This window comes from Molothrus ater, chromosome 3 (genome assembly GCF_012460135.2).
Source record: "Molothrus ater isolate BHLD 08-10-18 breed brown headed cowbird chromosome 3, BPBGC_Mater_1.1, whole genome shotgun sequence".
In the NCBI taxonomy this organism is placed as follows: Eukaryota; Metazoa; Chordata; class Aves; order Passeriformes; family Icteridae; genus Molothrus; species Molothrus ater.
The window spans coordinates 105,458,279-105,482,084 of NC_050480.2; the positions used below are offsets into that span (position 1 = coordinate 105,458,279).

General features: G+C 33.1%; 1 protein-coding gene across 6 annotated transcripts in view; it reads left to right on the top strand.

Moving 5' to 3' along the window:
* GRIK2 (glutamate ionotropic receptor kainate type subunit 2) overlaps nucleotides 1–23,806 on the top strand; it is a 358,260-nt gene that overhangs the window by 180,082 nt on the left and 154,372 nt on the right. For all 6 annotated transcript variants that reach the window (XM_036379661.2, XM_054514245.1, XM_036379660.2 and 3 more), the window contains 3 exons: nucleotides 9,599–9,742; nucleotides 11,069–11,176; nucleotides 18,003–18,116. In XM_036379661.2, coding sequence (XP_036235554.1) covers nucleotides 9,599–9,742; nucleotides 11,069–11,176; nucleotides 18,003–18,116 — 366 coding nt within the window. The remainder of the gene's footprint in view (nucleotides 1–9,598; nucleotides 9,743–11,068; nucleotides 11,177–18,002; nucleotides 18,117–23,806) is intronic.

Here is a 23,806-nt window from a genome sequence, read left to right on the forward strand (position 1 = left end):
CAAGGGCCAAAGTTAACATTTTAAATTAAGAGCATCAGGAAAAACAATTTTCCTTCTATGAATATGCATCATTCCACTGTCCATGAAAATTTTGATAGGACCTACAAGATGAAGAAAATAAGATAAAATTTTTAACTTGATTGAGTTTATTTCTGTGTAGGAGTCTTTGCACAACAGCCTGTTTGGATAAGACCATAACATTAGGCATCTAGGTGAACATGATCCTTTGTGATTTTAATTTTGTGACACAATATTTTGAGTTTGCTCTCTGTCCAGGGAGCATAAAAATATTGTATTATTTCCTGCAAATTTTCCACACCTGATCAATAATCTCTTCCATTTAGTTTTAGATACAAGACTAATGTATTGCTTTATCTGTCAAAGGCCATGTAGTTAGGAGAGTTGTTTGTGAGTATGAATGAGAGAACTAGGATTCCTTGTGGTACTGAGGTTAAATACTTCTATATTTCCTTGATTTTCTTTCTCTTTCTCTTTCTCTTCTTTCTTGTTTCTTACAGTCTGCAATTTCAGACATAGACAATGTTCTGACAAAATAAGATAAATGGTATGAAAAATGTGTTTTTAAATCTTGCCCAAGCATAGTTAAGAGGTACATGTACATTTCAGGAAAAATAAGTTCTCACCAGATTAGTCAGAGACATGCAAAGAAGTTCTTACAAATTCTGCATAAGCTTGGGCACATTTTTATTTTTAAATGTAGATTTAGATGCAATGAAGTAATTTGACTGTTACCCTGATGGATGGAATCCTGATGGAGTATTGAAAAAAGCTGGAAGAATATTCAGTTTTTCAATTCCTATTTTTGGTTTAGTAATTATGAAAATTATATACTATCAGTTGGCTTTACAATATAAATATCCCTTTGAAAGTGAACTGTGCTTAGGGAGTTCCAAAATTTTCAGGATGGATCACTGTGAATTTGAATTCTGTACATTGCTACAAATTTTATTGAATGTACCAAGTTTCAAATATATATGAAAAAAAACCCTGATCACTAAGAAGTGGTTCTTATGTTCACCAAAAGAGCATCTATGTCTAACATGATAGCAATATCAGTCTGAGTTCTGATTAACAAGCTTGCATTCCTTCTAGCACTGAATTACTACAAGTGAATTGTAAGTTTTGAGAAGTTCATATACATTAACTCGACACAACAATTTTCCTTTTTCTTTTCTTTCTTTTCTTAACATTTTTTCTTCTTCTTTTTTTCTTTTCTTACTTTATTTGTACACCCTTATTTTTAATCTACTTTTAATGTCTATGTGCTTTGCTATTCAAGCATATCTAAGTACTAAAATTTCAAATAAGCTTTCATTGTCAAGGCACCTCTCTTCATTAGCCATGGAGAATCCCATTAAAACTTACTCAGCTTTGCTTGAACCACCACCATTTGAAGCTGTTCTTAAATTTGGTAAATTTTTGTGAGCCTATATATTAGAATAATAGTCAATGATAGCTGCTTTTGTGAGGGCAATTGTAGAAGATAGCCCAGAAAAGTAGTGTCACAAAACAGAATGCAGATTTTCAATAACTGAATAAACTGCCCTACTCTAAGCAGATTCTAATAGAAATGAAATGTGTCTAATGCAAATATGTCAATGTATTTAATTGTGTCTACTCCGTGAAGCTGGAATCAGCAATTTATGAGAATCTGATTACTAGAACTAGCATCATAACACGAAAAAAATGTTTTTTTCTAAAATAAATACTAATTAATGGAGAACTTCATTGAAATGAAAAAGTAATTATACAGTGAAAGGCAGTTGGTGGAGGCACACTGGCAAAGAAAAAAAAGAGTAAAATTGCAAGATCAGTTTGACTTTCTGTAATCTGTCTAGACTATCATCTGCATATAACAGCCAAGTTGATCGAAGATTTATGAAAAGGCAATGAAGAATCTAAAAATAGAAATGCTTCTCAAATGAAACAGAACAGAACCAAAAAAACTCCAAACCTCTAAACAATCTCAAAGACAAAAAATCCCCACACAAAATATCTACTTTTAAAATCTAAAAAAAGATTGATTTTGTAATTCACAGGCCAGCAGTGTATATTTAATACCTTTTTCTTTAGGTATTACTGATTTTAAGGGGATGTTAGTTCAAAAGAAAAAAAACATTACTTATTTAGAACAGAGCCATAGGACATAAATTAATAAAATAATTATAAAAGACTGGCATAAAGCAGAATTCTATCTTGAAATAATTGTATATTCTTTCATGGATTACTTATGTTTTATACTGCTTAACAATTTGTTTTCTCCTGCAAACCTGATGTTTGCAATGCTGTACATATAATCATCTTTTTTACTGAAGATAATTAAGTCAGTATCATTAGCCCTTTGTAAAAGAAGAGAAATTTAAAGCAGGAGAAGGACATTTATTATGAATACTCATAACTCTTTTATCTGCATGCAAAACCACCAATATACATTTATTTTTTGTCATTTTACCTTCCAAATTTGAAGATGTGAAAGGTCTGAAATCCTTAAACAGTGTACTATTTTTACAGGGTACAAAAATAGAAGATTTAGAGATTCACTCTTTGGAATGTGTGGGGTTTTCTCTCTATTTTTGATCAGATTTACATTTAATCTCAGTGTTATACTAGCTTTATGCCTCTCATTTCCATTGCCAGGTGTACTTTCTTGTTGCATGTGGGTACAAAGGTATTCACTGTGCATGCTGAGTAAGACTTTTCTGTAATTAGTTATGAATTGCTCATGCAGAAGGACTTTTCATGGGGTGTGATAAGTCTTGAATGCTGAGCTAATATAATAGTAGCAGACAGGTCTTTATTGTGGATGTGGTTGATGGAGTTGCAGTGATCACAATCATATTGATTTTTTGAATTTGAGAACAGATGAAAGGAAATAGACTACCACAGACTAAATAATGACCCATTGTTCCTTGTAATTAGGTTTTTGCTATCTGTCCCTAAGGTATATAAGACTGTAATGGGGTATTTTTTGGAAAAAAAAAAAATTATAGCTGATACCATAATTTCTGAAGTTCAGAAGGAAGGTTGAGAAAGTAGTTCAGAATATCTTTGATCTGGAAATGTTCCATTCATTTTTAAATATGTGTAGAAACTTATATATATATAAAACTATAGAATTTAAATAAAAAACATCATAACATCTTGTTCCTAATTGTGTATTATAGGCATGTTCTGCAAAGGTTTATGCAATCAGTTGACCTTTGCTATTGCAAGCAATACATTGAAGGTAATTTTATTCTTGAATTAGTAGAGTTTATGACATGATGAGACATGTCATATGTCTCATCAAATCACAGAAATCATATGTCATCAAATCACAGAAAATAGAATATCTAAGAAATACATTTCAAAAAAATATAATTAGAAACATATTTTTTTTACTTCCATCTCCTCCCACCCTGCCCCAAATTGCCATTCCATTAGTGTTTATTCCATTATTCCAGATAAATGCAGATCGCCATATAGGTTGAATGATTTAAGGTGTGGCTTCAGAGGGGCTTCTGTCCCAGCTCAGGTGGTGTGAGTAACTGGTCAGACAGAGAAGTTTCCTTAAGATTTCTTATTACCTTAAATGAAATTTTCTTTCATAATTCAGATTTAGGCTCTTGCTTCACAAGAATGACAAGGTGCCCTTGTCAGAAAAAATAACTCAAAATTTTCCTATTCACTTCAGGTTATATTCCTAATCTTTAACATTTTATTTGGTAAAATTAAATTCTGGTCTTAATCAAAGATCAAGCAGATGAGAGAAATACTTCTGCTGTTGTTATTTCAGGGAAATGTGTTTAAGCTACTTGCTGAACAGATTTTCTATGTCTATTCCTGACAAAATATCAAGTTCTCTGAAAGTTTCACCTGCAATGAGTTAAAATCAAGCTGCAACAAGTAGCTACCCACCTAACTAATTTTCATATACTTCCAATTTCTTAACACCTAAATATTCTATTCAATGACATTACTATCCAAGAATGTTCTGAGAGATGTTCTACCACATCAAACTTTTATATCAGGTAATATGTGCTTATTCTGTCAGTAAAAGAATGTATATTCTTTCCTATATAATGACAATGCGATAACAAGAAATGTGGAAACCATATCCCTATCATTTGGAATGTTTTTCCTATTCCTTCGTTCTCTTGGCATTTTCTAAAAATTTGTCACTGTTCATGTTGCACTTTGCTATTTCAATTCAAATTGTACATCAAACTAGAAGGCATTGAGGCAAAAGAGGAAATCCTTTCTTTCTTTTGCCTTTTTGTGTAAGAAAAAGATTACACTTTAAAACATAAAATTACCTGACTAGTTCACTTTTCTAGATTAAAAAAAGTTCAAGAATTTTAATTAGTGTAAAGTCTTCTTTGATATTATATGAAATAAGTAATTTGCTTTGTTTGGATGTTAACTGTTTTGGTGATGGGGAAAATAATTTGCATCTATTTTGTCTCTACTTAAAATCACTGCAAACCAACCCCCTGTTAAAATTCACTAGACAATTAAAAGTTAAAAAAATAATTTAATCAGCTATGTATTGTTTAAAATACTAGAGGATTTTGAAAAAAAGCTAACAGATTTTTTTAAAAGTTAGATGAACATTGTTTATAGCTTACTGCTGCTCATATCTTGTTCCCTATTGGAATGCAGTTTTGGGGGTGAAAAACCATATCTGTACTCTTTTCATAATTGTACCCTAGAGTGGAATTAGGAATGTGTCAAGAAGTAAGAAAACATGAGCATTAATAAGCATACAATGCAATTTAACAGTTCATAAAACAGTAAAATTTAATCCCAGGCTGAAAGATTTATTAAATCTCACTTAGCAAAATGGTTTTGTGGGATGTGTTAGCAAGTGAGAATTAAGTGAAATGATTTCAGGGGCAATAGATTTTATTAGCTGAGTTGGGGAGGAACTAGTTTTGCAAGCCATTTCTTCTTAATTTCATTCACTTGTTATAATTGCCTTGAGTGTGGGAGAGCTTTCTGTGAGTAGTAGTAGTTTGTTTGGTCTCTGGAATTTGTGTGCATAGTGCTGCATTTGTCAGGCATCATCTAACTGAAATGTCTTTTGTTGATGGGCTTGTGCAGAAGTTCCTCTCATGGTTGTTAAAGATATTTAAATCTAATACAATTTACACATTTATTAGTAAGATAGAATGACTACTATTTGGTTTATAAGAGCTTTTTTTTTTGTAATATTTTTCATTCACGCTTCATTTCTGTGCTTTTTAACACACCTGGGAGAGACAAAGTAAAATTTCTTTCTTCAATATTAATCTCTTGTTCTGGACCTTCTTGAAAAATCTCTTTGTGGGGTAGATTTGAAAGTAGAGTTTGGAGGCATCTGATCAAGAATATGTAGTGAATTAAGTAGAGTGATGTTAGCACCATTGGCACCACATTATATTTTTTAGGGGAAAATGTTCTTATGTTACTTGTTACTCTGTTTCATGGGTTAAAATCATGTTGTCCTTACAAAATTGGAGATCTAGCCCTTAAAATTTTCTGATCAAGCATTAGTAGACTCTATAATGAAGGAACTACAGATTTTTTATAAGTAAAAATAATCTTATTTTTATATGTAATCTATCATTGTTTCTGTAGTTTATATCTAGAAATTTTAAATTCAACTTTTTAATTTTTTGTCAAACAGGACAAAGTTTAAGGAAGGTAATAGTGCCAGTAATGAGGAGCTCTCCTGCACTGTAGCTAGTCTTTGCTTCTTGACTTCTAAGTGTCATCAGACTGTTTAAAAAACATAAAGTTTTTTAAGTTGTTCAAAAGAAAGAAAGCAGAGGAAGCTTCTATAAGAAAATCAGTCTTCAAAGGAAAATAATGATACTAAAAAAAAAAAACCCTTGGACAGAGGGCTCTTCTGTACACTGTGCTCACAATGGAAATTACCTAAAATACAAAAGTAATATGAAGAAAAATGAAAGACAGGTGGTAGAACAAAAAATCGAAGTGTTTTGTTTGTTTATGAAATATGCCATTTATTCAAGATTTTCTAGCTAATAATTATGTATTGTGTGTTAAATTGTCACTAAATATAAAAGAGGAGAGTAAGTAATTATCAAAGGAGAAGTACTGCTCATAGGCTAAGGTGATTATAGGACATTTTTGATGGTTTTGAAATGAGTAAGTATTCCACTGCAAGTCCTTACTGTGCAATGATGATTAAGTAATGTTCCTTTTCCCTAAAACAGTTATGCTGGGGAGGGAGGAGATTTAATTTAAGCTGTGCTGCTCATTGTACCTGCAGTATCTACTACTTGCTCAGGCTCTTAGATTAAAGAACAGCTGCTGTTCTTACTCTCCACATTGTACTACGTCATTTCTGTCCTTCATAAACCTGACTATGAATAAACTGGATATACTGAGAGTAAAAAAAACCCCAAATCCAACAACCTGACTTTGCATCCAGTGTTCTATCCCAGGCTTTAATCTTGTGTAAGAAATAAAATACAGTTTTTAAGGGCTAATGGAAAATTCATTCCATTTGGAACATGCCCCGCCTTGTGTGCTTATACTACTTTTGCCAAATGGGATTGCAACATTTTCATTCTGTTCTAAAGCCTTGGAAGGCCAAGTGCCATAAACACAAGCTTAGCAAGAAAATCTTGTTGCAGTATGAAATGGGCGTGTTAACACTTAAACCAGTGACCACAGTCAGTCTGAATGAATTTTGTTTCTGATGATACCATGAAATCCAGTCAATAACAAACTATTTACTGTATATGATGAAATAAGCTTCACATTTGATTAGAGACTTTATATACATTGCTTTAATGTGTTCACACCTCTTCAAGGACTATGTCAATAAAATGTGAAAGTGTTCTTTCACTTCTATGCATTTATTGAATACTTTTGTCATGGTCACCTAGGAAACAAATGCAGGTATACATTTGTGAGCATTTGCAGCTTCTTTTCATTCTTGATGCAGCTAAGGAAGTCACACTTGAAAGAACATAAGAATCATTTTAATTAATGCACAAAATTTTTCAGAATACATTAGTGGCCATCAGACACTAAGCAAAATGCTATGAACAGTTTGACCTTTGAAATATAGTTGGATTTATCTCACAAGTATAAAAGTTTTCTGACTAAAGATAGGAAGAAGAAGATGATCTTGAAGAGAATAATGAGCTGCATATGAAAATTATAAGCTATTCTACTTACTGTAGAAGTATTATTCAGATAATATGAAGGTAAAGATAGCATAAGAACCAAAATGTAATGAAGTCTATGCATACTTTACTAATCAACAAAATAAGCTTGAGTCATGCTGTGCATTAAGTGAACTGTACAATATCTTCCATTACAATTTTTAATGAGCCAATTCAGTTTGGTACAAAACTGATTAGAGAATAAGAATACTATGTATCAAAATTAATTTTTTTACTTCTGTTTTAGTTTGAATAGGACATTTTCTAGTAGAATATTTAAGAACTGTTCAGAGTTTTTAAAAGAATTTTAGAAACATATTTGTCTTTGCAAGAAAATCTAGATATACTTAATTTATGATATGTTTGTAACTCTATATTGATGACAGTAGTAACTGATAGATATGGGTCCAGATTTATCCATCTGATAGGACCAGGCTTGTCAACTGAGTTATGGACATTACACGATTGCATTTTCTTCCTCATTTGCTTTGTCTCTGATGAACAGGTTTTGACAACATATTTTCAGAATCATAGAATGTTAAGGCGTTGGAATGAACCCTAAAAATCATCTAACTCCAACCCTGCCTGCCATGGACCAGGTTGCTCAGAGCTCCATTCAAATTAGCTTTGAACACTTGCAGCAATAGGAAAATCCACAACATCTCTGAGCAACTTGTTCCAGTCCCTCACAACATATATCTGCTGGAGCTTATTGTGTGCCTTTGACATCTTTGGGTGTTTTTTGTCATTCTACAGATTTCCACTTCAGTGGCTTATAGAATTTGACAGTCATGTTGTTTGTATCTGGCATAATGTCCATTTGATTCCTTCTGATGAGTCTTAACAGTTCTGCTTCCAAATTTGCATCTAATTAATCAATTGGTGCTGGTCTTCAATTTCTGATTTCTTCTTGGTAGGATATTTTTGTTAAAGTCTCATAGCAATTTCTACTTTCCTTCATTGGTACAAGGACTACAGTTTTAGAAATTAAACTGATTTAAAAACCAGTTTGCATTTCTGAGTCAGATTTATGTGTTGTACTTATTTAAAAAGCTGTTGTCTAGACTTTGACTACTGCCAAGTCTTGCTTCTAGAATATTAAACTTTTCATGACGCTTACTCAGCATGTCATTCCAGCTTTTTGGTGTTTCACTGCCTCCTTGTCAAATATCAGCTTGCCTTAAAAGCACTTTAATGCCTTGAAGATAATGAACAATTTGGCAGCAAAAATATTTTCTGACTGATTTGGACCCCCTGCATAAACTGCTTGGAGCCTGAGATCATTGAAACCTCTTATGCTGGCTTTTTTGAAATTAGGATTTATTTCTGTTTGAATTCTGAAATCTCTCCTTGGGAGAGCCATTTAAATGTGAGTGTGTATTTTTCTCTTTAACAGTAGCTTATGGGCTATAATGGTAGAATATTTTTGCATTTTTGTGTTTAGTTTTATTGTAAAGAGCCTCAGGATGCCTTTGCATGAAAGGCACTATATAAGCTCACTTTGTATTGCATTGTATTGTATAGTGACAAGTGCAATAATCTCCAGGTTTCCTATCCATTAAAGAACTAATTTCACAGCTCACTAATTACGTGAATGAGAAGGGGAAATAGGTCCTTTTTCTCTAAGGTATGCTGAGCAGATTGCGTAGCACTCATTTCCACCAGCTGAATCTAAGGTCCTCTCGTGCTTTTGGTTCCGAGACTCACCAGGCCTCTGTTTATCAAGAACAGGAGAGAGATATCACTTTCTTGTACAGCATGACAGTGTTACTGAGAGGCTGTCTCTGTCCTTTGCTAATGCAACATTTCTTACAAACACTGTGTCTAAGTCTATTTATTTAGGATGGGACATGAAAACTAATAAAATTAATGTGCATTTTGATGTATTTCTAATCTACCTCTGATTTATTGAAGATACTGATTAGTTCTGCCATAGGGATTTGAACTGATGCACATTAAAAATTATTAATGATTCAATTGAGTACTGTTGGGATGTAATCTTGTCTGTAATTTCAAAACAAAAAACAATACTTCCTGAACCTGTACACTTTGCTTTATAGCTAAGGTTTTCTCAGCTTGTTTCCTTTTTTCTTTTGCATCACTCATGAAAATAACCAACTTGAATCAAACATGCACACAGTGATTTATATAGCTCCTTAACATACTGCTTTTTAAAGTAACTTGAGTCATCAGATGCTCGTGTACTCCCATGATCCTGAAAAGTAGCTATCTGAGCCCTTTTTGCAGCATTAAAAAGAGAAAAACTAAGACTGCCTGAAGATCCTGACATAACTCATGTATGACATGGCAACAAGCCTACATTTTACAGTGCTGCACAAGCAACTAGGCCATTTTTTTTCCCTTCAGCAGAACGAGCAGTGCTAATTTGTTGTTTCCTTCTCTCTCTGTCGTTTCAGACGGACGCGGCGCTGATGTACGACGCGGTGCACGTGGTGTCGGTGGCGGTCCAGCAGTTCCCGCAGATGACCGTCAGCTCGCTGCAGTGCAACCGCCACAAGCCATGGCGCTTCGGGACACGCTTCATGAGCCTCATCAAGGAGGCAAGTCACTAATAAAGGGTCCTGCTCCCCTGCTTTCTTTTCTCCCAGTTCCCATTTTCTTTTGCTTTCACCCCGTTAGTTTTTTTTTTTGTTATTTTTTCACTAGATGATCGTCTCTCATCTTGTTATATATAAGGTGTTTGACAAGCAAAACAGCATTTTTATTTGAAAGTATTACTTGGAACTAAATTTCCTGAAGTATTACTTGGAACTAAAAATTTGGAAAGATGAAATAACTGCATTCTAAATAAAACTTATATTTGTAGATAATTGGGTCTGTGTGGAGCATTCGTGGCATTAAAAACCCAAACACGTGAAATTCTAAACCGTAGACTGATTATGAGAAATCCATCAACTAAATACTGGCATAAGTTTAAAGGGGCCAGGAATTAATTTTACTTCCTGGTTAAAACTAATTTTTTTCTTAATTTTCTATAGTGAATTACTATATGTCTCCTTGATTACCCAAGATACTGTTTAGATATTGACAGATAAGGACAGCAAAGCTATAAGATTTAAGGTGCTAAAGACTATTCAATTCAAGACTGTAGAATATTCAAATCTCCCATACTGTAACTTCTCATACAGTGTTTCTCAATCCAGATATACAAAATATTCTGATGAGGAGAATCATTGCAGTGGAATGTATTTTTTTTTTCAATATTGGTTCCTTCTAGGAACCAATAATAATTTTACTTCCCACATTTTCTCTCCTACTTTGTATAGTTTCAGAACTAGGGTAGATTTAAGTTATAAAAAAAGTGAGGGTATTGCACTTTACTAAAAGTGAGGAATAAACTTAGGAAGGCTGGCTCACTGACCTCAATTTTTGCTGTCTCAGTGTGGTTTCAGGGGAATCAGCATCTTCCAAATGTAAGCTTTTATTTGAATGAAATTTCCTGAGAAAAAAGATGAAGTCCAGCATTAATGAAAGAGATTGAAGCTTGGGGACTGGGGAGGGGGAAGTATGTAGGAAGCAGAAGGGGAAATGCATGCATGAATGATGGACGAATGAAAAAAACCCCAGCCTTTTATCTTGTTCCAGTATATCTTGTTCAGTAAAAGAACTGAAAAGAATAATAGAATCTATTGCCTGATATGGGAAGTTTAAAAAATTGTCTATGAAGACTAAAAGAAAGTTTTATTTCATTAGCAAAAAATAAATACAAAATATTTAAAAACAAAAAATCAGCCACAAGGTAAGTTATTTACATAAAATGAATAATTAATGATCCCATTTTGACAGGAGCAGCTTGCTCTTTCTGAGAAAAAAAAAATAAAGGAAGAGGTATTTATTTCTAGAAATTGTTTTTTCTTTCTTCACAGGCCCACTGGGAAGGCCTCACAGGCAGGATAACTTTCAACAAAACGAATGGCTTAAGGACAGATTTTGATTTGGATGTCATCAGCCTCAAGGAAGAAGGTCTTGAAAAGGTGTGTAAGACATTTGCCTGCAAGGGAGTGGGAAACAAAGGAAAACAAAACTTAACCCCTAGAAACATTTACAGCAGTATTTCTTGTGTTATGTAAAGCAGTGTACCTGCTCTCAAGTCAGTATAAGTGGTACTAAAAAGTTAAGAATTGGTATCATCAGTGGTTTAGTTGTCTTCTGACATTAAAGTTTCTTGTACAGAGGTGGAGTGAGAGCCCAAAGAATTTGGAAATGCTCTTTCCATGTAGCTTAGTATTGTCCATATTTGAACTTAAGAGCTCAGGAAGCATGTACAGATATCTGGCCTGCCTATGTGACACCATCATAACCTGAAGTCAGATCATCTTCCCTCCGGCCACCTTACCATGAAGAGGCAATTGCAGGAAGCTACAGTGTCTCACATTGTTGGGACCAGCAGGCAAAGGTTTTGCAACTGGCATCTGTCTTGAAGTTTGCATTTAGATCTGATGTTCAGTGTTCTGTAAGAACTATGTTTTTCTTCATCTTCAGATCAAGTTCTGTCAGCTATTGCCCCAAGGTGGTAATTGTGGGCACAAACAAAAATAGAAATTAAGGGAAGGGACCATACTGCATATTTGCATTTTCTTCTGTAAATCACTGAATGGAGATGCCAGCATAAACAACATATTTTCCCAAAATTTTGTCTCACAAGACTAGCTTTGGAATATTAATTTTCTCTTACTGGGAAGATTTGTAAAAGCTCAGAAACCATGAGCTTGTCTTGAAACACTTACATAGGTAATAACATTTTTGTTGTCCAGAGGAAAACCTGTGATTCAAGAACTAAATTGTATTTTAAAATGTTCAGTAATACACTGACAGTAGATTTCTTCTATGAAGTGTCCCATGAAGTGAACTCAGGCAACTTAGCCAGGGAAAAGAATGACTAGACTTGAAAAGTAAATCAGTATTGTGTACAAGTAAAATAAGTACAGTGCAACCTGTCTTTTTTACTGGAAACAGAAATGGAAGAATTAATGTTATGGTAATAGCTAAATAAGTCAGCAGTGGCTGAAGAGTTTGCATGTAAGTGACAAGTGTTGTAAATGTGGAAAGGAAGTCTTCGTAATTTAGGATGGCTTTAAGAACATTAGGTGATATTTAGGAATTCCAAAGCAATGTGAGATTTCTGGAAAGTAAAATCTCAGTTGACAATACACTAGGAGATATATACATCACTGAAAATATAGAGATAAAGCAAAAAAGGTCTACAGAGAAATATGGAAGACAATAAAATTCAACAGGAAATATAGTAGTACTCTAAAATACATACTAGAAAAAAGGAACTTGGTAAAAAGTTATATTGAAAGTTAAGTAAGAGACAAAAACCGAAATACTTTTTGAAACATAAAGATATTTAAAAAAGCCCAGTATGTGCAAGAGCTGTATAGAAAGATTTTCATAGAAAAGATACTTTTACAGCCTTCATCTCTTATTTTGGTCATGTGATAAGTAGAAGTGATAATATCACTTTTTCACCAAAAAATGTTGGCAATCTTTGGAATGAGCAGAAAGAATCAGCTACTGTATATGAGCAAAACCAGAGCCATTTCTCTGGGGTGCAAGGAGATGAGATTAGGAAAAGGAAAATTCAAGTGTATGTGCATTCGATTGAATTGCTTACTAAACATATGAAACATATGGTATATTTTACTGAGAAAGATAAATCAATGCCCGCAGAGAAATGTTTCTCTTTGAACAAAGTTTCATTATTCTGAAAGAATGCAAACCTTATTCTTCTTGAATCCAGAGTGAATGATTAAATTTTGGAGCAGGACACTTCCTAGATGAAGACGTACATTTTAGCCAGTTCTTTGATTTAAAAGAGCTGTCTCAAAGTTTTGAGGATTTTTTCCTCCAAGACTTAATTCTGCTAAAGTGGGGATGAGTCACCCTTCTCTCAGTGCCCTACCTCCATCCACATGTGCACTCCATCTTTCTGTTTCCTTCTTTCTGCTCCTCCTTTTTTCCCTTTGTCTCTGCCTCTCCCTCTCCCCCCTCTCCCAGACCCTCTTTGCCTGTTTCCCTTTCCATCTAATCCTTCTCCCTTGTGCCTATTAATCTCTTTCCATACCCTTTCTATTCTCTTTTTCCTTCAGGAACCTTTTTGCATCTTTGTCCTTATCTGATATGTTTTCACTGTTCTTCCCAAACCATCTTGTCAGGCATCTCTGTTTATGTGGTAAGAGTTGCTGAACAGGTTTTTTTTTTTCCTTTTCTCCTGTACATCCTTCCACTTGTGTGATGAGAAAAGGTGGGGAGATGCATATTATGGTGCACAGAATTCTTTTGCCCTGTTTCCATACTGTAAACTGTTATTATTTCTTCTAACCTCTTTCCAAATATTTCTCTTGTCAAGGACAATATTTTAGCTCAACAATTTCAGCAGTAATCCCTGAAGAGAAAAATATTGATGGATGGGCGAAAAAAAAATATTGTGAAAAATTGCTAGAAGACTTTTTTTTAAACTTAGATTTTGTACAAAAATGTCCTAAATTACCTGTTAGTACAACCAGTATAACTGAGAAATTACCTAGATCATGTGTTATAAGTTCAATGACTGCTGAAGTCAGTGACAACAGAACAATTCCTCACTGATTTAAAAAAATGCTATGTGTGATCTCAGCTTTTACATAAAATACTTGTTCCTGAAACTCTTGAATGAAAGGTGATAATCAAGCATCAGTCAATAAGTAAGTGTTTCCAAATAAAATTTCATGTCTGCCAAAAATGATAGCTCCTTGTAAGATGAACATGACAAAATTAGGAGATGATTGGAGTGCTGTTAATATAATATACCACAAAATTTTATTACAGTCACTTTGGACAGACTGAAACTATTCATGATTAAGCACAGTGAAAATCCAAAACTATGACACTCCAGCATAATAAATTATAATTTAAATTGCAGTCAATCAGTCTTTACACTGAGGCTGCATTGTGAGGAAAATTATTTTATACTTCAAGGAGATAGCAAATACCTGAATTTAATATCACTTTTGATATGAAAATTTGTCACTGAAGAAGAATCACATATCCTGAATAAGAGATGTTACAACTGGCTTGAAGCCTTGTTCAGAAACTTTCACAGGGTGGCAAAGGGAGAAAAAAAGAAAGGGGAAAAAAAAGAAAGATGTAGTAAATCTGTGGGATCCAGAAGTATTAAAGTATTGTTATTTATATTATATTTGGCAAAGAAGGCATGAATATTAATATTACTGAAGAAAGGAAAAAAAAATAAGCAATTTGCAAATGGGAAATACAGAAATAAGAAGAAATGTTACTACCTCTAATGCAGTATAGTTATTTCCTTGATGTAATTACCACTACTACTAATTACTCCACAAAACTAAATAGAGAAGGTATAGATAAATTTGAAAAATCTTTGAGAGTTGAGCATGGTTCTGGCTGCTTAGTCAGTGGGTAGCACTGCAGAAAGGCAATGATCCTCCCTAATACAATGCTTGTGGCACTTCACTATGAGTCATATTCACTGTTTTGATTGACTCAGAGCAAAAATAATGTTAATTTTCTCAGGAGAACTTTGAAGAAAAATCAAAAAGAATAATACTTGAAAGTATACTTATCTATTCATGAAGTTAAATCACTTTTGAAACATGCTGAAGTAAGAAAGCTACTGAATTTTTGGGACTAGCAGCTCATGAGACTGAATCTCTGTGAAGTGCTCCAGAGCACAAGTAAACTCAGCACAATTTAAGTTTCGCGAGTGGACAGTGCTTCTTTTTTGAGGGAGATGGTGAAATATTTTGATGGTTTTGGCTAGGACTGAGTTAATTTCCTTCATATAAGCTTGTATGGGGCTGTGATTTGGATTTGAGCTGAAAACAGCATTGATAACAGGAATGTTTGAGCAATTGCTAAGCAGGTCTTATACAGAGTCAAGGCCTCTGCAGCCTGCAGAGCGACAAAGTGATGCTGGGTGGGCATGTCCAGCTGGGTGGGAATATCTGGTCTTGAGGGACTTCAGTAACCTGATAGTTACCTGGAAGTAACTATGTAAATATGTGGAAGCTTGGATGCAGGTTTTTAACACTTGACATGAGTTTGGGAAATTGTATTCCATGTTCCTGAGGACCACTGCAATTACCACGTTACAGAATACTCTATGATATTTAATGATGAATGCAGCTCTTGGAATTGTTTCAGCTTAAATAAGCTGATTCTTGCCTAAGCTAATTCCTTCCATCATTTTTCTTTGTCTCACTGTGGAGCACATGTTAATGGGTACACCTGGTTTGGATCCTGTACTTTGGATAATAAGTGTTAAAATATTCAGATTGGCACGGTCCCTTTAGAATAGTTTAGCCATTTAGGAGAATTGGAAAGAATAGTAGGAGATTGAGGGCTTGACAATATAGTCAATATTTACAATAAATTTACTGTGTGAATGTTCTCTCTAAAGTGTATATATGAATACCTGTTTCACATTTTAAGAAAATTTGTAAGTTTGTTTAAAACAAAGGGATGCAATAAGTTAAATTATAGCTTGTTTGAATTTTGGTTATAGACTACCTTGATGCACTTTTTCTTCATTTTGGCTTTTAAACTTTTCTAGTAAAAACACATTGGCAATTCTATTCAGTTCAAAAAGCTACTTACAAATTAAAACAATGTGCTGAAACAAATAGGAAATAATTAACTTGCTGCATTGTTTTTGCAAAACTTTTCTGTAAGAAGCAGATTTGAAAATACGTGTCTGTGATTTGGGAGCTAAACACATCAGTAACATATAAGAACCTGTGGTACAAATTGTTGGGTTTGAGATCATCAACAAAGATAATCCAAAGAAAGTTTAATTTTGAACCTCTGATTTTGGTCCATTTCTTATATTTTTGGTTAACAAAAGCAGCAGCAAAAGTACAATTAATCTAATTTAGAAAAATAATAAATCAATTTATCAAGACAGAAGTTTCTTTTTAAAGTAATGCTGTTGATAATTCTTATAGGTCTGCAGTAGGTTAAGTCTGTAGTTAGATAAAATCCAGATTCTAACAGTTGATATTCTTTTGCTTGTGCTTCTGACTATGTCAAAAAGTAGGAGAGGTTATATTTTAGTTACCAATGTCTTACCTTTTGCCAATATAAATTTGAAATATAAACATGAATTTGAACAAAGCAAATGATTTAATGAATTTAGGATTTGAAATTGATCATATAAAATGTTGGTGTTTCCTCAGAAATTTTTGTGCTACTTGTGTACCTGAAGTTATATCTCATAGAGGAGATTAATTCAGCTTCAGTTATGTAGCATCAGGCTCTAGTTCTCATCTTTGTCGTTCCTTGTTATTCTACTCTAGTTTCATCTTTGAAGTAAAGCAAACACCATGATTGTCATAATTAGCAGAACACTGCAATTAAATGTTAGCAACCCTTTTAAAATTTCTTGATTGCGGCCAAGCTGCAAGGCTGAACATTTTGTGTTTTCTGAAAGCCTTTCAATTCACTAAATCAAATTGTATTAAAACAGTAAATGAAGGAGAGATTTTTTGGTAGCAAGGCTTGATTTCAATACTTTGAAATGATGTGTTAGATGGGTTTTTTTCCAAATGTATTTCTGAGACACACATATTCTTTCTTCCCTCCATGATTCTTTGATCAGCTTATGAGGTACTGAATGGCCAAGTTCAAAAGAGTGACTTCTTGAAACTGAGTGTTAAGCAAGGAAGACAGAGAAAATATTGATTCCTGTGGGATAGAAAATTGTAGAAAAAGAGAACAAATTTGTCTTTTCTTTATTAAAAAAGACACTGATTCGTGCTCTGCTGTAGTCTCAATTTTCGAAATGGAACTCTTTTTATCCACACCACCTTGCATCTTAAATTTACTTTACAGCTCTGTGGCAACAAATCACTTGAAAGTATACAAACAGTCTTTCCGGGCTCAGTTGAAAAGATAATTTTAACAAATTGTGTGTGTTTATCTACATACATACATATATTTGCAATGAATCTTATAGAAATGCTTAATTTTTGTCTAGGTTTAGTTTTAAAATATCTTTACCTTGTGTTATAGATACTACTTAGTACTTAAAATTATGTTTAAAATTGTGTCTAAAACCAAAATAAGACATATTTGTGGGCGTTTTCCTAGACAATGGAGTAATAAAAACATTCTGATTTCTAAAATGGGTAGTTATATTTACCATTATAATTGTATAGGAATGAAAATGCAGATAAGTTACAGATAAGCCTCATTACTTACTACTTAGTATGAAAGTCTGTCCTTGACCTGAACTTTAAAGCACAACCTTGTATGTTCTTTGATAAAAATCCTATAGATTTTATTTTGAAGTATAAAATGTCAAAATACTCATGTGTTGAAGATTTATCTATAAATAAATTGGGTTATTGCCTGTTCCTGTCTTCTCCATTACTTTTTCCCAAAAACATATTTTGTCCTGCTGTTCTCTCTGATCACAGAAAAGGGTAAATCCTTTTGAAGAGACAATGCTCTCTTCTCTGCAAATTAATTTCTCCCAGTTATCTTCAGATGTGGTTTATCTTGAGAAATGGAAAATTAAGTATTAAGAGCAGCTTTAGATATTCTTTATATAATTTTTACACACTAATGTCACACTTCACAAAACATAATTTAGGGTATTGCTAAACATATTTTAAATAACCAGACTTTAAATGTAATGACAGAAAACTGAAACAAAATTTAATAATACTTCTTACCAATCAATTTTTTTTCCCCTGTAACAATCTGTTTTTTCTTAAAGTGTTCTTTTCTAGATGCTGAATTGTAGCTAATGGGTGATTTACACGGTAATTTACTGTTTTATAGGTTGGAACTTGGGATCCGTTGAGCGGCCTTAACATGACAGAGAATCAGAAAGGAAAACCAGCAAACATCACAGATTCCCTGTCCAATCGCTCTTTAATTGTCACTACCATCTTGGTAAGCAATTGTATTTGCTTCCCTGAAATACAGTTATGCAGAAAAACTGATAGAGTGTGAGACACTAATTGCAGTAGTAGTGAACAGTCTGCAGTGTGCGTTACCATTACTTAGAATTTACTTGGAATTACTTGGAATTTATGGTGTCAGGAGAGAACACCAGTTGATAAACCAGTCATGAATGTTTACTCTTACCTGCATTGTGAGCAGGTTATCCTGATTTTAGAGTTATGTTAATTGATTAGTAATTTAACTTTTCTTATTATTGGCTGAATTGTTTTCTTCTTTACAAAGCTGCTTTTTTCAGCCCTGTGAGATCACAAAAGATAATTGGTTTTAAAGTGCGTTTTGTCTGTTAGCCTGATGATTTTAGCCAGCAAAAATTTATTACTTTTGTTTGCTATTCTGACACCTCAAAGGAAAGTACAAAATATTTAGAATTGCTCTTGCTCAATTATTGAGATGAAATTTTTAGTTATACAGAGATATAATTGATCCTTCAAACTAGACAAGAAGAAACAATTTGAGTAACTTCTGTATTATTTTCACTGTTGACAAATTCATAGCAGTGAATGAAGTATTTTTTATTTATAAATAAACACATTTATTTATGTAAAAATACGTGTTCATTTATTTCCTCACAGTAATTTTGAAATAGTAATTTTAATTTCAATGCAAATTTAAAATTTTCCAGAAGTTTGTCTGGTAAGTTTGTCTGTTGCCACCATTGTCATGAATTTGCAGATATTACAAAAGAATCTGCTTCCTGGTGGTTGTATACTTTATTAAGAATCTTTTACCTACCAACGTGTATTATGACATTTCAAACTAGAATGAATTTTTACAGGTGTATAGACACAAATGCCAGTGTGCTTTTAACCTTTTATGTAACATAAGTCATATAATTCCATACAGTTTTCACTGCTTATAAGGTTTTTTTACAAGTGATAGAAAATCTTCTGAAATTTTTCACTTCATTTATTTTACTAATTGAGAAATACACAGCAGATATACAAAATGGAACACGACTGACTCACTTTCAGATGTAATTTCTTGTTATGCTAAGACAAGCACAGATTTACCACAACTTCCTCTTGTACCATTAATTATAGTGATGGTCTGCTATAGTTATAATTTAATTTATAAATTTATAATTCCTTGTTTGAATGTCATGTATTCTCTTATATTAAAAGCATGTCCTCTAGAGTATTATTCTGTCAATTTTCTTCCCACTGACTTTCATATGTTTCCTACATGTAAAAACTACTGCATTATCAAGTAAATTTTATTAATAATTCCAATTCCACTCTCTCTATACTGCTATTCCTTTGTACCAGATATACTGCCTAGGATTTTTCTTGATACTATTCACTGATCTGTAACCTTAATTCATGTGAACCTACTGGCTGCTAGAATTCCTGCTTTACAGAACAAAGTCCTGTCTCTGCCAGTGACCTGCTCCCTTTGTTACTCAGTAATGAACCAGCCTTTGCATCTCACTCTTCAGCAGCCATCATTGTGTGCTTGATTCCAGACTGTGATAACAAAACTGCATCAATCCCCACAAGATTACATAAGAAACACTCAATAATTCAGGGTATTCCAAGTTTGTTTGTGTTTTAACATCTGCCTGTTGATGAGGTTTGAGTTAATATACTCCAAGTATCATATTGCTCTTATATAGTGATACTGGCATGATTTTGGTTGAAATAATTAGCTCAAGAAATGGTAAATAGCAGAAATGTAAATACCAGTGTTGTCAGTGAGCACTGATTTTAATCTGGTAAAGCTCACAATAGAAGACTCCTGAGATTCAAGAGAAAAGCTGCTTTCTGTAATCAAGGATACCCTTTCTCTTAAGAGCTAACTTTTGGTTAGTGGTCTTTTAAAAGTATCGATCTTCTTTGCAGGTATCTAAATAATGCATGAAAAAAAAAAAAAAGACTTTAAATTGGTGTCACAAGTTGCTCCCTTGTAGCTGCCTTTTTCACTTCAGTTATTGTTTAGTAAAAGTTTTGGTAATTGCAGCTGTTCCTTTCAACTGTGAAGAAAGGTACTCAGAAGAAGTGGTACAAATTGGAAGAGCTGTACTTGGAATAGTAAAAAGAACCCAAACCATTTTTGGTGCAGAAACATATGTACTAGCTGTATTTGCTAGTTTTATCTTTTTTATGCTTTAAGAATATGTTTCTGTTGAACAGAAAGCAAATTAATGAATATTCATTTTTGTAGCAATGCAAAGGAACAATAGAAAATGCTAAAGCTCCTAGAAATATACCTACATCATCAGCTTTTCTCTCCTTTTTTGTCTGCAAAATCTTGCTTAGATGAAAAAAGAAAAGGCAATTCTATGATTTAAGCTATTCATATGGTTTTCCTATGATGTTTTCTTCACTGTGAGAATTCCCTACAATAGTCTATAGTAGACTGCCAGCTGGGGAGCCTTAATCATTTTTCTCTGTAGTTTGCCTTAATGCTCACTTTTTATTTAAATATCCCAGTCTTTCTTTTATTTTTAATTCTGAAATTTGGAGCAATATCTTTTTCCTCCTATATTTTGCAGTCATTTAGATCTTTACAGCTGTAAGTATACCCTGCATTTCTACTGGTGGCTGAGTCTCTAGAAGAAGAAAAATATATTGATGGGAAAAGTAATAAAATATAAACTGTAATTCATAAATTCATCTACTGTACGGAAGGACAGAACTATGTGCTCCTTTTTGTCTTGAGTTTTTCATTTCACAGGTAGCAAGCTGAAAGATTATTCCTTGGTTTCTCAATTCAATGCTCTCTTCTGGACAGGGACAGGGATTCTCAGGACTTCAACCTTTCTCAGAAATCAACCTACATGTAGTTTTTGTGAAGAAACCTGTCTGATTTCCAAGTTCTGAACCCATAGCAGCCCCAGCACCAACTGAGCATGTCCACTAGAGAGATAGGTCTTTTTAGGGAAGGGCGGAAACTTTTGAAAGACAATAAGTATGCTGGTTTTTTATCTTTTATAATCATAGCTTTTAATATATCAATCCTTTTGATACTATTACTTTGCTTTATTTTAAAACCATCTGCATTGAAACTTCAGAATTTCTTTCTCATTTAAAAAGTCTACTTTTTGAATATTCTGCATTTAGAAAAACAAACCAAACAAAAAACCTACAGAAAACAAATTTTCAACTTCAGTAATAAGGATTTATTATTATTTGATTCTCCTAAATTGACTCCTACCAGAACTCTGTAACATTTCTTCTCTTTAGACTTTAGATGTAAGTATCTAAATGTTTTTGTTCTTGTATATCTTCTACTCTAAACTTGAGAGAGTTTTAACTTTGGAATTCAATTTCCATGTTTATAAAGGTATGTGTATGGTACTTAGGGCATTTTTGATGCTAATTTCATACCAGCCTGTACATATTATCATACTGGTTCATATGCCCTGTTCTGCTAAAATAAATGCTTGTTTCCTTTCCTGTGTAGCTTTTATGTACTTTTCTGTATCTGCTTACATCAAAGCTTAGAAAAGCTCACAGTTGTCAAGTTTAATTTTTCCAAGGAATGTGTGAAAGTTATGAAAGGTGTGTGATGTTCTCAATTTAGTAGTTTTTGTTACTTCGCATTTGAAAAGTGAAATTACCTTTTTTATTGTACTTCCCTTAAAAAAATTGGTTTGAATTAGGAGTTCAAATTCAAGGAATAGAATTAGAAGGAACTAGAAGGAATACTTATAAAATTTTTTAAACAATTTTACTTGGTTCAAAGTATAGTATTCCCACATTGTATTTTATTGATATATACTGCTTTATCAAATGGGTAGTGCATAATTTCTCTCCCTTTTCTCTTGGATGCCCAAGTATGAATTTTCAGTGGCCAAATTTTAAATTAATATTAAAAGAATAAATTTACTTGCTATCTTTATAAAGGTGGATCACCCATCAATTGTTTTGATTGATAGTAATTAGTTGCTTCACCTCTCCCACTAGGATTTTGACTGCCTATTGTGAAAACCTATTGTGTATTCCTTCTATCTGATATAAATGTTAAGAAAATGTGGCAGTCTTCTAACACTCCAGTATCCAACCTTCTGGTGAGCAGAAGCTAATCATCAAAATCTCTGTTCTAACACTGGCAAATTTTCAAATGGTTCTCCTCTTTTCATCATCAGGCCTTCCACTTTCCTTTTGTTGATTTATTAATTTTATTTTGCTTTATTTTTCTTTTCTCAATACTATTGGCAGTAATAAATTTTATATTCTTTTAAAAATATGCTATTCCGTGTTGAAATTATGAAGGAAAAAAATATGTTTGATTAATATTAATAAAAAATTAAAGAACTTGAAATTTAAAATTTGTTGTAATTTTTAGTAATATCTTTGTAGTTGAAATGCAATATAACTCACAGGAATAATTCAAGTAAATATTTATTATTCAAATCTGAAAAGAAAAAGGGGAAGTTGAAGAAAATTGTTTCTTAGAATGTGTGCTTTTATTCAAGCATTAGCTGTACATTTTTAAAACTAAAACCAGACTGTAACGTTACAAAGTTAATTAATTTTCAAATATTTATCTTCTATTTGCTGATATGATTTTTAATCTACCTGTGATTCCACTGTTCCTTGCAGCCATACCTTTATTTGCAGTATTTTAGCTAAGTTTACTTTTCAGTAAATTTTCTCAGAAAAAGGATTTGTTGCATTTACAATTTTATTTGCACTCTCACTTGGAGTGCTTATCTGGCTTGGGATGGGGCTCTTCTGCATCCCTCTTCACCAAAGATATTTTAGTCTAATGAGACATCAAATGATGACTTTGATCTTAAAATTTTGTAACAAGCTGTTACAAAATTTGTAACCTGTTGTTAATTTAGAGTAGAAATGTTTCCTGGAAACATTGTGTCTTCCTCAGGATTCATTCTGGAGTCTACAGTCAGAGTTTAATCAGTGACTTTTTGTTTCCAAGCTACTCATGTCATTCCAAGCAATAATAAAAGTGCTAATGGAAGATGTTCCCCTGATTTCCTGGGGAGATGTGTCCCGTTGAAAGACTTAATTTCAACTGAAGCTGTTTAGAAGATTTCGAGTACTGGTTTTGTGATGTGGTCTAGGAATTTTCAAGGGTCGTGTTTTCAGGAACTGAAGGAAGAAAAGAAATTGTGAACAATGTTAAAATAAATATAAACCAGCTGCCAATCTACATATCAGTCAGTTTAAAAACTATGCCTACCTAATCAATGACAATTGTCCTAGTGAATGATTTTGGTGGAAATGACAATCCACCAAGAAGCAATGGTGATTGTACATTTAATAAATAGAGACTTTCCTGAGAGTGGGTTTAGCAACCAGTTTTATGGTAGCCCATTCTACAAGTTTAAAGCTTGAGCAAATGAAGCATGTAGAACCCTTTGCATGCACTTGTTCAGGATACCTGGATGCCATGCTCAGTATTTAGAATGTTTATTACTCGAGGAAAAAGCAAATTAGAGAAAACATTTGGATTAATAAGAGCTATTACAGATGAAGCTGCCAACACCAACCCTGCTCAAGTTGCATCAGAAATCACTTTACATAGCAAGTAAAAGATCTGAAGAGAAAAAAACCCTAATGCTTTGTGTAGTAGAAGACTATAAGAAAAAGTAGCAGTAAGAAATTACTTAATGTAGGATAGGAAGAGCATTAAGAGAGTATTAATAACTTATT